Source organism: Amblyomma maculatum, chromosome 1 (genome assembly GCF_055883805.1).
Source record: "Amblyomma maculatum isolate TAMU_Amacu chromosome 1, ASM5588380v1, whole genome shotgun sequence".
NCBI lineage: Eukaryota > Metazoa > Arthropoda > Arachnida > Ixodida > Ixodidae > Amblyomma > Amblyomma maculatum.
This window is the reverse complement of record NC_139344.1, coordinates 407930293-407946350: the sequence shown is the minus strand read 5'-3', so window position 1 is coordinate 407946350 and position 16058 is coordinate 407930293. Positions and strand designations below refer to the sequence as shown.

The window sequence follows — 16058 nt, the reverse complement described above, 5'->3', positions numbered from 1 at the left end:
ATGAAAGAGACGCAACATAAGGCACCCTTCAGCTACAGTCACTAAAAGAGCGTGATCCCGCAAAATAATCATTTATTCCTCACCAACTCATCTACTCCCATGCCGCCCGAGGCACAACGTTTTCAGCGTTATTATCTTCGTTGTCAGTCCATTGCACAATGAAGAAAATATATGACAACCTTCCTATGCAACATCTATGCAACGGTATGCACCATACCCTCCTACCGTTAGCAATACATTACACTTGCTTTTTTCACAAAATGAACGCTCTCTTCCAAGCGACAAAAAAAAAAAAAAAAACAATGTCAAATGCACGACATCCTGCGACGCAAAGTTCGTGGCACTATACGAAGATGCCGGCGTTCTTTTTTTTCCGGAGGCCAAAAACCAACAACGGCTGCTGACGGCAGCACCCATAAGGGGTATCGCCGCTGCCGCCACTGATGTCATGTTCATATGTGCTGTACACAGCCAGTACCGCACCTAGGGGCAGGCGTGCACTCGGCGGCGGTGGCTGGGTCCCTCCAGCCACCGAAAGCGCTCTCGATCTCTGCGGCCAGCGCAAGTGGCAGTCGGTCATTATCCTTGGCCGCCACCAACTGGACGCCGACTGGAAGGCGCGAGCGACCACCAAGCCCCACAGGGCAAGCGGTTGCTGGCAGGCCCAACACGTTGAACACACCAGTGTAGGCAAAGTTGAAGGCGCGCAGCGTAGGCACTCCGTGGCGTGGAGCGGGCTCTGGATGCGTGGGTAGTAGCAGCACACCGTCGCCACCTAGCAGGGACTCCAGGTCGCGGCGAAGCTGTTCTACGCGCGCGCACAGTGAGCGCGCCGCGGAAGAGCCCTTCTTGGCAATGGGGCCGACGCTCTCTGCAATAGCCAGCGTCACAGCGTTGAAAGTGTGCTCGGAGCCGCCGCACATGCAACGTAGAAACTCCAGCCCTGGCGTCATTGGACTGCCGCAGTCGCGAAGCGCCTCCCGGAAGCTGGGAGAGTCACCCGACACCATCATGGCCGCCCACATTTCGAAGGCCAGACGTAGGGACGGAAGACGCACCGCCGATACACGCAGCCCGGCTCTGTCCCTTAGGTGCGATGCCACCTGCAAGACAACGACGTCTGTATGAGGCAAGTTGGCCACATCCAGTGCTCAGTGCTAGCAGCTCGCGTCTTGTAAAGAGTGCGCTAGCATGAATAAGGAGCTTCGCCGTGTTTTCCTTCTTCGTGAACAAATGCGCTACAAACGTTGGAATGTCGGATTATTTTACTATTTGCGAAGAATCGTCAACCTTCTTCACTGCCACTTTGTACCAGCAGGGTTTATTGACAGCTTCGCGTTTTTCTGTTGACCCGTTGCGTTGGCCCGTTGGGTGAGAACATTTACATTGGAAGTCTCCTCCGCTAGTCGCCTGTATGAGTCAGCCGCCGTCCAAACTAGTCCAGCACAAACTCATCTCGCCACACTAATACGAGCGGGACTCTACCGGATGCAAACCGCCGTAAAGCCGCCTGCTGCAGTGCTGCATCAACTCAGGAAGCAAGCCTCGATCCTGGTGGACGCCCTGTTGCTGTGGCAAAGGGAGTAGTTCTGTCCCGGAACATTGCTCTGCCAGAAGTCCCAGAAGGTGCCGAGAGCTTATTACGATATCAGCACGGGTATGAAAGCGAGTAACTAGGTATTATTCAGGATAATTATTAATTATTGGTTTCTTGTTGCGCTATGGCAGGGCCTCCATGACATGCCTGCTTCTATCTGTTTTCATTCAATTGGAACCTTTCGGCCACCAAGCTTCCGCAAAATCACACAGCTCTAGCCGTTACCCTATCCGATAGGACGGTCGGACGTCACAAAAGAGCGCCTTTGAACACTTGCAGTGCAGCATTATCCCGAAGTGCGCCTCGCATAGGCAGCAACACAAAGCGTAAGCAGGCCACGCTGGGAACGCTTGCATCAATTCCGAAGCCGCCCAGTTCCAACAGCTCAGACACGTTTGACGATGCTTGCACGGTAAATCCTACTTGTGAGAGCATTGATGCTTGGAGACGACTCAACTACTGATTCTTAAAAAGAAGCACTTCAATCGTGAAAACGTTGCAGGAGAACAATCCCTGCACATGCGAAAGCTTCCAACTTCTCTCCCCTGCTCGCAGGCTGCAGTGTTCCCTTGACACTTTTTTGGTTTCGTAGACACATCTTATTTTAAAGAAGCTTGTGCTCCGCATTAAGTTCCTTCCTTTGCAGCGATAGCTCAGATGTGCACAGTGAGCTATTAGCTGATCCCGCAATCCAACAACATAGACGCACAAGCTTCAGGTAGCATTCAACAAGCCGCAGTTTCAGTGCACTGTTAGTTGCCGGCGAACAACAAATCAGCATCGTTTCATTTTCCGTTCAAATATAATATTCAACAGGGTGTGTAAACCGAGACGATACTCACGTTGTTGACGGCTGTCTTAACATCTGGGTGAACAGCGGACAGCGTAAAGCACCGGTCTATTCCGGTCAGGTAGTAGACACGAATACCCTTGATGTCAACCTGCGCGCAAAGACAGCGAGCCGCTTTAATACCGGTCTTGTGGACGCAGCAACCGGCAAATCGCAAGTCTCCAAGTTAAATGTGTAGCGAAGCACGGCCAAAAGCTAGCGACGCGCACGCATGCTTTTAAATGCGGAATTAATAAATTTACTAGCAACTCGGAAACAAAACGTAGGCTGGGCAAATGGAACTCAAATGTCTACACCGCGGTTAACATTGCTGCACTTTTAATAAGAATACACACATTATCATGTGAATGGGATTCTGTTTGTACAACAGCGCAGGGAGCGAGGGCTCGCCCGCTCACAGCAGTCCTCGAGCTATAGGTTGTTGTTTCCGACTGGTGTTCTTACAAGTTAGAGCCTAATATGTACAGGGTAATTTATGGTAAGCGCTGACATCAGCTTGTGAGGTTTCAATGCAGCTACTGGGAATCTTCGAATTTGCTCAGTTCAGAACCGCGTGCGTTTATCAGAATGCTGTCGGCGGCACAGTCACATTTCCTGCCCGGCTACTCTTACGCATGATTATCCTCAATATGTAATGTAATCATGCTTCTGTGTCCTTGATACTTTTCTTTGTTTCTGTATTGTACTCATTCCTCTCCGTGTAACTTCTGCTCGCACTACATTTACATTATATCGAGACAGCAGGTCCAGCTGGCGGTTTCGTTTTTATTTCGGGTCTCATTTTTTTGCGCTCGTTTCCTGTTCAAAGCACTGAATAAAATTTGTGAATACATTTCAGAATCGCTTCTGCATTTTTCCACAGTGATATGTTCATGTCTCTAGTGCTAGTTCTTCAATGTCCCGACCTAGGCTGCATGGCCTCAGTCGCGTTGCTACTCACTCCCACTGTCATGCATCCTGCAGGTATACAGTAAAACATGGCGCACTGAACAAATACGGTTTCATATAATACCATACTATGCGGTATTTTCCAGCAGCATATAGCAGGCACTGAAAATATGCCTTGGACTGCCCAGATGCACCTCTAACAAAGGCACAATTGAAGAGGCACATGCTCGCCCAATATCTATATACTTGTAATACGAACCACTTCGTGTATATTTAAGAGCACTTACACGACACCGTTTTCACCCACTGAGCAAGATTCTTGACGAGCGACCGGACTGCACTTTTACAAGTGCACTCCGCTGCCATCAGTCGCAAGTACCAACAGGATATTCCCTCCCATATAGTTCCGCCCAACCAACATGGGTGATGGATAAACCTTTAGTGCACTTTCGTGTTCCCGGAATACTAAAGAAATCAGTGGTGCCACTTAGTGGGCTAAAACAACTTACTCTGGCGCACATCTGGTCAGAATATTCTAATTATATTCACGTCTACACTGACGAATCTGTGTCAGCACAGGCATCCGCTGCAACTGTGGTCATGCCTGCTCAGAAAGAGACTCTACATTTTCTTTCAGGACACACTTCTACATCAACCGCTACTGAACTTGTAGCCCGTTGGGAATCTATTCGCTACATATGTGGGGAACCTCCTCAAAACTGGTGTATATTCAAGGACTCAAAGACTGCACTGCAAATTTAGAAAATCTCTTACGCCGCACCGCCTATACATCTCTGACACAAAACATTATGGAGCTCCATACATCTGCCCGACTGCAAGGCCACATGATGACGTTTCAATGGATCCCTGCCCACTGCTGGCTCCATGGAAATGAACAAACAGATGTTCAAGCACAAAGTGCCCTCAGCAATGGCCTCCAAACAGCTGTGCATTTTTCAAGAGCGGATACAACGTGTTGTCTAATGAACTATATGAAGAAGGCTATGGTCCGACACGTTAACCTAAAAAGGCTTGATCGAACATTAACATTTTATCTTCCACGTGAATTTCCGCGCCATCATGCATGCTTGTTACATAAACTGCGTTTAAGCGTGGCATTCACGCGCGGGTATTTGCATTTAATTGGACATGTGGATTCCCCGGAATGTTCAACTTGTGGCTTCCCCGAGACTGTGGACCATATATAATTGGTGTTACCAGTGTATGCGCGTGAATTGAAGCGTTTGGATAAGAGGCCTCTGTCGGAGGAACTGCCGCTAGATGCTTAGCAGGACAAGGGGGAGGGTGTCCAGGCAGTGCGTGCTCTTTGCCGTTTTTTGTGCGCCATCGGATTCGATTCGCGCTTGTAAAGCAAGGTACCGTGCCTTTATATTTTTTTATATGTCTTCTCCCCCATCATAATCCATCATGATCCTCTTTCTTCCTCCTTCCCCAGTGCAGAGTAGCAGGTCAGATTTTAATCATTCCGGCCAACCTCTGCCTTTCCTTTCAATGCATCGATCTATCTATCTTGCCAGCAGCACATACTTGGTTGATGGCAACAAGGAACCTGACCTTTTCGTGCAGCCTGAGCCTGGAGCGCGCATTTTCTGCCCCCACGAGCACTGTCAGTGTCGGCACCAGGTCTTTGGAGTAGCGGCAGAGTGGGCCAGTCGACAGGAACGCAAGCTGGTGTCCTCGCACCTGCGGAAACTGGCCGGTCAGTCCGGTCAATCCTGGCGACGCCTTGTGTCCGAAAAGTCCGTTGAAAAAAGCCGGCATTCGAATAGAGCCGCCGATGTCTGTTCCCAGTCCCAGGGCGGAGCCTGCTGCCGACACCAGGCTACCTTCACCGCCTGCGCAGTGGAAAGGAGAGCGCGTTTCAAGAACGCCATAGAAACCACCCTACATGGTTCCTACAGGCGCTCATTGTAATCTCCTAAAAACTTAAAGAATTGATTGCACCATTTACGAATGCCTCCGATGTCAGTCCTGAAAAAACAAAGCGCGCATGTAAATTCATCGCATAGGTCTATAGCTGTTGTCGCCACAGGACACGTATACAACACTGAACCAACGCCATATCTAGTGAATGTTCACTTGAGTTTGCACATCCTATAGTTGCTTGCCCATCGGGGAACCCTGTCTTACAAGTGTCGCTGGCGTTATGTATCACAGCTGTTGGAAGAATAATATAATGAACTTGTCTTTAGCCATGCAGAGCAAAGTGTCAACACCGCTTTTTGCATCCGAATAATAAAGCAGCTCTTGTGAATTAAGCGGACGTCGCGCCGTACCGCTGGATCCTCCGGCCGTCCTGCGCAGGTCGTACGGGTTGCGAGTGCGGCCGTACAGCTTGTTATTGGATTCCCACCACATGCCCATCTCGGACACGTTTGTCACCGCCAGCGGAATGGCGCCGGCCGAGCGTAGTGCCGCAACGGCGTCCGAGTCGCGCTCGGCCAGTGCTCCGCGGCGGCTGCACAGCCCCGCGTCCAGAGCCAGTCCTGCAGCCGCGGAGAAGAGTTCAGATTTAAAAGGCATACTATATACTCGATCCAAGTACACCCTACGAGCTCTGTTTGGCAATACCCTATGAGCCAACTCCTCCCACCTTACTTGGGAAATCAGCGCAAACGACACCTGCGGCCTTTTTCGAAGCAACACGCACTATCCACTGATGACGAGGGCCCTGCTGTCACATGACACCGATGAGCCGTTAATGGGAAAGGTAAACGGTTCCGGTGGTTAAACTATTGGATGAGATTCAGAAGTTGGCGGTGATGAGGTGACCGCATCGCCCGTGATATTATCAAAACAAATAGAGGTTTGTGCGTAAAAATATTCAACGAATCAATGTTAAGTGATCACAATATTTAGGTTGAGGTGCCCTGCATGCCTTCATATCAGTTCAATTTCATTTCGCATTTCTTTGACCAGTCGAATGAGATTTACAGCTGTTATAAACTTACGCAGACCGGGGCAGATGGTGGCCGTGGTTTGCAACTCCTGTGCTGGCACTGAAGGATAAAAGTGCAGGCAATGATGGGAACTGTCCTACCAACGTTTTTTGCAACCACGGTGTACGGTAATGAAAACCAAGCCTTCTGCCAAGGCCTCAATCGCGTAATGAGTTTAAGCTAAAAGACTGCACCTGTACTCGTTTGTTTTGAAGCAGAGAAAATCACAAATCACGTTATAATAAAAAATAAGCGGAGATCCTTAAGGAAACGCGGCGCACGGTAAGTAAAGCAGAGGTGAGGTAAAAAAAGAAGCTAGGAGGACGCCTAAGCTTCGTCTCCAGAGTAGACGCGAATCGCCTTTAACGCCACCTTTTCATTGCTGGAATGTTGAGAGACTTTTATAATTTAGATATTTAAAAATTTTAAAGTATTATTACTGTAACATCAATACACATGCCAAACACACACCTTAATAAGTCATATGCACCACAACGCGCGCACTAGGTGCCTCTCTAACACGCTTGGTGCCAACGACCCTTCGTAGCCTACCTATGCGTTACGTACCCGTCTGGCATGCGGAGGGCTTGCGTTTGAGCCCCGATGGTTACAAGTTCATTTTATCAAATGGCTTCTATTTTCTGAAATATTTCTTTTTTATGAACCCTCTCGCCAATTTTGGTCTCGTTTATACTTCCCCCAATCCGTTAGTTCTGTTTGAAATTGGGGTGTTTCAAATTACAGCTAGATATCGTGATTGTGACGTCAAGACGTCGAAAAAAGTTGTATTGGTAGACAAAGTCACAACCTTGTCAACTAAACAGGCTTTTTTTTTCGACCGCTGCACATGCCGGTGACGGATTTTTGGCGGAGCGAGTCATCCTTCATATAAAATTGTTGGCGTGCGTTCGGTATAAGCTTCGTATCAGCCCCCCGCAACACTCGCCCTTGACGCCGAGGAGGTCCTTCGCGGTGAAGGGCACTCCCAGCATTGGCTTGGTGGCGAGCAGGGCTTCAGCCGTTGCACCGCGCTGGAGGCTGTCTCGCACCAGTCGATCCACGCGGCGTGCCTCGTCCAGCGCCTCGCTCATGCGCTCGTCTACAACGGCGCCCAGCTGGGGCTCCACTGCGCCGATGCGGGCGCAGAAGGCACCCACAACCGCCTCGCTGTTTACCTGCGCAAAGATAAAAAGGGCAGCGAGACATCTTTGCAGCTTGGTTGTTAAAACATCAATGAAGCGAACATTGCGAATCAGGACGCACAAATGTGAAGAACAAATGAACGAACTCATCGTTGACTAAGAAAAAACGTTTTATATTCGTGTATCAAGTATAAATACACAAATGGCACCAGAATGCAAATCACAGGCACCAGGAACAAATAAAAACGCTTGACAAAAAGAGCTAAATATAGATTACCATTCACCTATCGGAAGTGAAAGCTCCTTGCGCAGCAAAGCAATGAAGGGGTGCTGATGCATGAGGTCCCCGCCGCGGAGCGCACTTTTTTGTTTGTAGCACCCAGTCTTCCCTACGTATTGCCCACCTCAAGACAGTGTCACTGTCTACAAATTTCAATGGGTGTTTTGTTGTTCACATCACCACATCGCCGTCTTCTCTATCCGCAACTCGGCCCCAGCCAGCCTGACGACCGATAATCAGTATCTATTCAACTCATATCAGCTGTGTCAGGCGATCGCAGACAAGGAATCAGACAGACACGTTTGTGACAGGTCATTGATTGGCCTCTTGGCCTGAAGGCCCAGAACAAGCATTTAGTGGTGAAGCATGATGGAAGCCATAAATCTGACGTGGTTATCAACAGGAATTTCGAGAACGATTTGAAAGAGACGAGACACTCAGACAATGAGGCGAGAAGGGGGCGAAACTTCAGTTTCAAATCGCACTCTATTGCGCTTAATAACAACAAAATTGTCGTCAACAGACCTGAATGTTCTTACAAAAAAATATTCATTAAGGAACCAGTCACATCTGGCTACAGCTGGTTAAGTGATTAAGGCGCTAGACTAAGCCGCGAGATTTGGGTTCGATCCCGGTCACGCCGGTCGAGTATCGATGGCACCCCGGTGCTATGCGATGTGAGCGCGTGTTAAGACTCCATGTGGTCAAAATATTCGCTGCCATCTACTATGGCCAACATCATAGCGTGAGTCACTTTGAGGCGTTAAAGCTCTATAAATAAACCAAATCATACAAATATCGCTGCGTATGAGGACGATACTCGACCCGATGCAAATATCACCATTTAAAAAAAAAAACTCCAATTTCCACCGCTTGAACGCTGACTGTAAGTGAATATTGAACAAGTGAAAAACATTTTCAAATTAATTCCGGAATTTCAAGCTGCTTTACTAGTGGAAATGAATGTATTCATTGACACAGTGTATTTGCCTTTCAGAATGCCTCCGGAGTCCTTCAATCAATGTTCACAAATTGGTACGTGGTGATTTTTATTAGAAAACAGTGACATTGACATAAGCCTGTCTATCGCTCTATAATTAGAGATATCTATCACGTCCAAAATGGCCGCGATTTCAATGACTATCCTCCGGCAGCTAAGGCGGTAAAAGCATTAAGGTTTGTTTTCTACTGCCATTTTTTTTTTTTTTTTACTAAGTGCTCTGAAGTAAACCTAGTAGCCGAAGTTCTTCGTATGATGTCCATCTCTTCTGAGTGCCTCGTCTGGCTTCCTTCGAATCCCAGAATTCCTATTGATAGCCGCGTCACATTTCTTAACCTTGTCTGGTACCCCACCACTGCACATGTCCACTGGACCTTTGAGCCCTGATGTATTAGCCTCTGCTCCGGTATGCACGATGTCATTCCAAGCTTGTCAAAAAAGGTATCGTAATGTCATGCTTTTAAAGCTCATTAACTGAATTTTGCTGTCACAGCTTTCCAGCGTTTTCAGCTTTCCAGAGGAGCTGAAAACGCTGATTTCAGCTGTATACCCACTTCAGCTTCAGGTGTCCACCGCTGTCCGGAATCTACCATAAAGCAGAGCGCATTATGAGCAGGTACGTGCGATGGCCTGGAATCATACACCAGCCGCAAAAACGTTTCTCTGTTATTCCTTATATCCATTTCGTTTCACACAAAGTGAGACACAAATAAGCGTCGATGTGTACTCGGCGCTTGGCTGTCTTCTTGGCTAAGGAGTAATCGTTAACAAAGAAAATGGCAAAGTGGCAAGGTGGCAAGTTGGCAAGCTACACAAGCCCCCCCAAAAAAAGCGCTTCGTCGCTAGTGATAAGGAAGTTTACTGAATTCTTCCTCCCTGCGTGGGCGACACGGACGCTACAAAAAAAAAACGGTCTGCGCCGGGGTATGCTGGTAACAAAGTGTTTGCAAGAATACGTGACGAAAGCGCGGGAAGAGTAATCAGTACATTAAAAATAATAAAACTGGGGCCAGCACCCATTCGATTACATTGTTCTACAAGGCGCTCTTACTTCTGGGGAATGATTACCCGTGTTTACCTTATATTTACAGCGTTTTGTTCCTTTCTTGTCCGTTGAGGGTACGTGCGTCTTGCAGTGTCTTCATATGTGTATTTTGCTTGATGGCACGGGAATAAAATATTTGTTGGTGAGCGCTGTATCGTTTCTTCCTTTGTCTTATGTGTGTGTCATAGCTCCCGCTGTTTCAATAAAAGTGCACGCCTTCTCGATGCGGAAGGCTCATATGTGACCCCCCCACCCCCTTTTTAAACGGAAAGGGCGACAAGTTCAAAGTAGGCTTTATTGAGTAATTACCGTTTCTTGATCATATAGACGATACTGGTCCTGAAAACGGTATTTTCATGTATAGTGAAAAGAAAGCGCTCATTTATTTATTTATTTATTTATTTATTTATTTATTTATTTATTTATTTATTTATTTATTTATTTATTTATTTATTTATTTATTTATTTATTTATTTATTTATTTATTTATTTATTTATTTATTTATTTATTTATTTATTTATTTATTTATTTATTTATTTATTTATTTATTTATTTATTTATTTATTTATTGCGTTCCTTGAATGTCCAGAGCATGGGTACAACATAAGAAATGCGTGTGTGCATGTGAAGAAGGATTCGGTCAGTGGCAGTGTTGAACTGTAGGGGATTGGAGCGGTGCCCAGAGTCAATTAGCCGATTGTTCCAGCCCCCATCCGTCGCTACGAAGAGTTGGCGAAGACGAGAACTAGTCTATGCAGCAGACGGGTATACACGGCTTTGGGGTGGCTGGTGCGACAAGTCAAGCAATAAGCGGGCAAAGTGAGGGAAGAATGATAAAAGTCGTGAAAGATTCAGAGCTTGAAGATGCGGCATCTCATTTCGAGATTTACTACAGCAACGGGAGCCCTTGATTTCCGCGCTATTACGCCGAAATTGTACTAAGTGTGAACAAGTGCATCTAGCTTCGCAATTTTTTAACCAATTCGATGATGATGTAGAGGTTAGAATGATGAATGTTGATAACTGAACATGCGTGTTCTAACTGAAGTCGAACAATCCTGCGATATGTTAGCATTTTAAGGCAAAAGCCTTTAATGGCTCATGCTGTCGTGGACAAAATGTATCCCGCTCTTGCGGCGGCTCTGATTGGCTGAGACGGGATGGCGTCATAGAGGTCTCGACCAATCACAGAGCACCACCACAGTATGTGCCAATGCGTACGTTATATAGCCATATGTCAATCAATGACCAATTACTAAATAATAATTAATCAATTTAATTATTACTATATAGTGACTAACCTAATACCTTATTAATTAATGGTTAATTTATTAATCAATTACTCATTAGTGTCGGTTGCGTAACAAAATGCGGCAATCAGGCTTTCGCTTTTCACTACTTTAGTCACTTAAGTCCGTCGTAATTTTTTTTTACCAAACCAAGGGCGAAGTGCGAGTTATATGTGGACGTAACCAAAAGTGCGATTGGCTCCGCTAGTAATGTGGGATACATGTGCAGCACAAGTAAGTGCATTATAAAAGGTGACGCCAAGGTGTATATACGAAAGCACAGATATTTTCTAGCCACAAGGATTGATAGCGCTGGCGTTAATAAAAATAAATTATTGATCGTTTTAATACAAAAACATAGTTATCCCATTACACAAAAGGCCGTCGGTGTTCACGCCCGAGACTGCACTAGAAGAATACGTCAGCAGCCGATGCACAAAAGGAAGAGTTTATGACGTCATCGAGCACTGTAGGACGCACAACAGCCAGCCTATCATCACTATGCTTCGATGCTTGCAGACCCATCCGCAGCCGAGTTCACTGTTATTTCAAACTTATTCAAATCGTTCCTCTCTAATATATATTTACCACTGCGCGATATCCATGCTGCGCCAGTTTTCACAAGTTTCGTATCAAAAACTCAGACACAACCGTTCGCCGCAAAGCTTCCCGGTGGTGCCATGCCTTTTACCACTGCATGCAGAATATATATGGGCCAGACAGGTTGTATGCTAGCTCGCCACAGAGAGTCGGACCAACCACATATTTACTCCTCACTGCTTGCTTTCAAACCAAGGTTTTGGCAAATACGGCGCCCAGAAGCCGCATGAGTCATGACAACGTACGTGAATACGCGAACGCATATCGCGGGTTATTTGTGGCGATCGAATATTCTGCAGCATTTCAACGAAATTTAAGCGCCACAAATTGATGGCGTTGCATTCACACTGAAAATCAACAAAATGGAATGTTTGCACCGCGAAAAACCCATTCATAAATTCTGGCGAGATGAGATGTCAGTAGGCCTGCTGACGACTAGAGTTTCATGAGAAGGATGGACACTTGGCCAAGTGGGCATTATGTGTTATTTCCTAATAAAACGAAAATTAGTTGTGAGTCAGCGCTCGTCTGTGTGGTCTCCATTCCTTTTTGTCCTGTGTTTCTTTTGTTGCGAAAGCAATACTACGCTAGGTCTGAGTGATTTCGCGGAGCCCTGCGCATGCGCGAGGAGCGAGTGACGTCACACGGAGCACAGCTGGAGAGCCGCGTCGTAGCCGCCGCCGACTCCTCCGCTGCGCGGGTGACTCAGAGGTGCCGCCACGCCAGCTGCGCATATGCCAGGAGGGAGTGACGTCACACGGTGTATGCACAGCTGGCGCTTCGAGGCCACCGCCGACTCCTCCGCGTTGTCTCTTAAGAGGAGAATGGTAAGAGCTTATCCTTCCTCTCCTATCGTTTGCTTTTCGACGGAGGGAGAGGTGGGCGGGGCGGGGGGGCGCTCTCACCGTTTGATGTGGACAGACGCACTGGCATCAGCTCCGTGTTTCGGCACCGATATCAGCAATAAATTGTGCCACCGATCTCGAATCGTTGAGTAATCGAACTACGGAAGTCACGAGGATCACGAAGACACCAAGTTTCTGGGCAAGTGAACCTTTTTCCGTCTTTTTTGGAAGGATTGTAGTTTCCAACAGCGGGGAAGGCTAAGCCTGACGAGGCATAGTGAGCCGGCAGCAGCCAGCGCAGCTGCGCAGGCGAAGTGCGCGCAATACCTGCGGCCGCAATATTAAAATGAAAATCATCGTAGAAGGAGAAAGTATAAAACCCGAGAAACTGGAAGTGACAAACTAGCGGTTCGTCAACAAGATAAATGAGAAAACTAAAAAGCACACCCATACCAGTGACTAGATGCCCCCATAACGGTAGCTGAAGTGCTGGCAGAAATCCGTAGGTTAAAGACGAAATCGCCCCCAGGGCCGGATGAAATAACTAGCAAGATGCTAAGGAACTTCGATAACGATTCCATAATGTAGCTAACTAATTTCATGCAGAGATGCTGGGAAACATTGGCAATTCCAGAGCAATGGAAATTTGCTGAGATAGTGCTAATACCTAAACCCGGAAAACCTCCGACGGTCGATAATTTGAGACCAATATCACTGACATCATGTGTAGGTAAACTATCCGAACATGTGATTCACAGAATACTGACTAGATATATAGAGGATATAGAGGAGAATACGCTATGACCCCGGGAACTCATAGGATTCAGGCAGTATCTTTGTACGCAAGATATTATGCTCAGGCTACACCCATATGATATAGTAAAATTAAGATCACAAGATGGTAAAGTTAGTTTGGTTTGGTTTGTGGTGTTTAACGTTCCAAAGCAACTCAGGCTATGAGAAACGCCGTAATAGAGGACTCCGGAAATTTCGACCACCTGGGGTTCTTTAACGTGCACTGACATCGCACAGCACACTGGCGCCTTGCTTTTCGTCTCCATCGAAAAGCGGCCGCCGAGGCCGGGATTTGATCCCGCGATCTTAGGATTGGACCTGTCGAATGCATTTGACTGTGTAAAACACGATGCTATTCTGCAGGGTCTCACGGAACTAAACGTAGGGGAAAGGATGTATGAATATAAAAGAAACTTTCTAACAGACAGAAAAGCAAAAATAGAATACCTGGGGATAGAATCTCAGATATGAGAACTGACGAGCAGGGGTACACCACAAGAAGCGGTGCTATCGCCCACGCTTTTCAACGTAGCCATGCGTGGATTCCTCGAAAAGCTATGGAAAATAGAAGACAAAATTCAGCTTATATGCGGATGACATAACCGCTTGGACAAACAAAGGTAGCGATGCCGAAATCGAGCACAAATCGCAAGAAGCGGCAAACAACACTGTACAATATTCAAAAGAGAGTGGCATGAAATGTTTTTCAAAAAATTCGGAGTTTGTATACAATCCGAAACACCTAAGGCAAACTGAGCACGTGGACGTAAATATAGAAGTGGAGGGACAAGCGGTCCCGAAAGTCGAACAAATAAGGTTGTTAGGAATGGTCCTCCAAACAAATGGATACAACGGAGAAGCGATAAAGAAACTGGAAGGACAGGTTATACAAACAACAAAGCTTATAAAGAGAATAGCCAATAAAAAAGAAGGCCTTAAATAAAGTAACCTATTAAGGCTCATACAAGCTTTTGTTATAAGCAGGGTCGGGTTGCCATGCCATACTTAGACCTGAAGAAGGCCGAAAAAGATAGGATCGATAGCATGCCCAGAAAATGCATTAAAAGAGCACTACACCTCCCGGCAAGTACCTCCGCGGACAGGCTAATGATGCTGGGGATACACAACACATTAGATGAAGTAATTGAGGCAACACTAGCTACGCAACAAAGAAGGCTTGAGAAAACTAAGGGTGGAAGGAAGATATTGAGGGAAATAGGTATACAGCCGAAGAAACACTGGGGCAAGGCAGAGGAAATGGGAGAGGAGGACCAGAAATGGATTCATAACCCCCATTACCCAATAACATGCATCCTGTATATAATGAGCAAATACGAGAGAAAAGGGCAGAAACCCAAATACGGAGATTCGAGGCAAAAAAAACCCAGGTAGAAGTGCATATGCAGACGCTGCCTATTGCGAGAGAGGAATTATGAATGCAGTCGTAATCAATGGCAAGCGAGAAATGATTACAGCAATATTTATAAAAACAAGATCCATACAGACAGCGGAAGAGGCTGCAATAGCACTGGCTCTTTCTCAGACCGAGACAAAATACATAGTGACAGCAAAAGCGCAATCAGGAGATACACCACAGGCGTCGTAGCGACGACCGCGGCTAGAATCCACCAAAGGCCAATATAAAGAGACTTCACAATTGTTTGGACGCCGACAAATACATACCCGAACCCAGTTATAGTCAACCATATATGGCCGGAAATACGATCAGACCTATGTTCATTATGTAAGGAAAGCGCATCACTAGATCACATAATATGGGAATGCACCAAGTCACCAGACAGGGCTAAACATATAATTAAAGACACCTGGGAGACCCTTCTGCGAAGATAGACCCAAGAGCCCAAAGAGAAATTGTTCCACTGGCCGAAGATGCCGCCAGAGTAGAAGAACTACAGGTCTGCAACTAAGGCGACTGTTGCACCTTCCGGGTCTAACAGCTGGATAGTAACTCTGTTGGACAAATGAAAGTTCTCTCTCTCTCTCTCTCTCTCTCTCTCTCTCTCTCTCTCTCTCTCTCTCTCTCTCTCTCTCTTCTGGTCAGTTGCCTCTCATCGGCGCTCGTTGCAGTGCTATATATAATTATAATTGGTTTACAGGAAAGGAAAGACGCAGTATCTGTTACACTTTCTGCGGCAAGCGTGTTTGGACGGTACACCACCGCTCCTGGCGGCGCCGCCGGGGGGGTGCAGGGGTAAGACGCCCGACTACTGTGCCGGAGTACCCGGGTTCGAACCCGACCTCGGCGGCTGCGTTTCGATGGAGGCAAAACGAAGAGGCGTCCGTGTGCTGTGCGACGTCAGTGCACGTTAAAGGTCCCCAGGTGGTCGAAATTATTCTGTAGCCCTCCACTACGGCACCTCTTGCTCTCTTTAAACTTTCACTTCCACCTTCCTCTCTTCCCTTACGACTCGGTTGAGGTGTCCACAGAAAACTAGTGAGACAGTTACCGCGCCTTTCCCTTCCTATAAATCAATCAATCCCGCTCCTGGCGTTCCATGGACGCGTTAAAGTCTCCTCCGGAATACTCACGGCGCCCCAGGCTGCAGCGCTCCGTTTGGCCCCAGCGGCTGTCACGCTCGGAGGGTCACCCCTCCCTATGGAAAGCGCGCCGCGTATATACCACATTTCCTTCTTGCCATCCTACCATAGTGGAGGGCTACTAAGTAATTTCGACCACCAGGGGGCTTTAACGTGCACAGACATCGCACAGCACATGGATGCCTCTCTGCTCTGCCTCCACCGAAA

General features: G+C 47.1%; 1 protein-coding gene across 1 annotated transcript in view; it reads right to left on the bottom strand.

Annotated features, from left to right (window-relative positions):
* Positions 1–448: 448 nt before the first annotated feature.
* LOC146208838 (fatty-acid amide hydrolase 2-A-like) overlaps positions 449–16058 on the bottom strand; it is a 51542-nt gene continuing 35932 nt past the window's right edge. Inside the window, exons 2-6 of the mRNA XM_084579419.1 lie at positions 7242–7470; positions 5633–5842; positions 4911–5191; positions 2440–2538; positions 449–1103 (exon numbers count right to left, since the gene is read on the bottom strand). Coding sequence (XP_084435545.1) covers positions 453–1103; positions 2440–2538; positions 4911–5191; positions 5633–5842; positions 7242–7470 — 1470 coding nt within the window. The 3' untranslated portion in view covers positions 449–452. The remainder of the gene's footprint in view (positions 1104–2439; positions 2539–4910; positions 5192–5632; positions 5843–7241; positions 7471–16058) is intronic.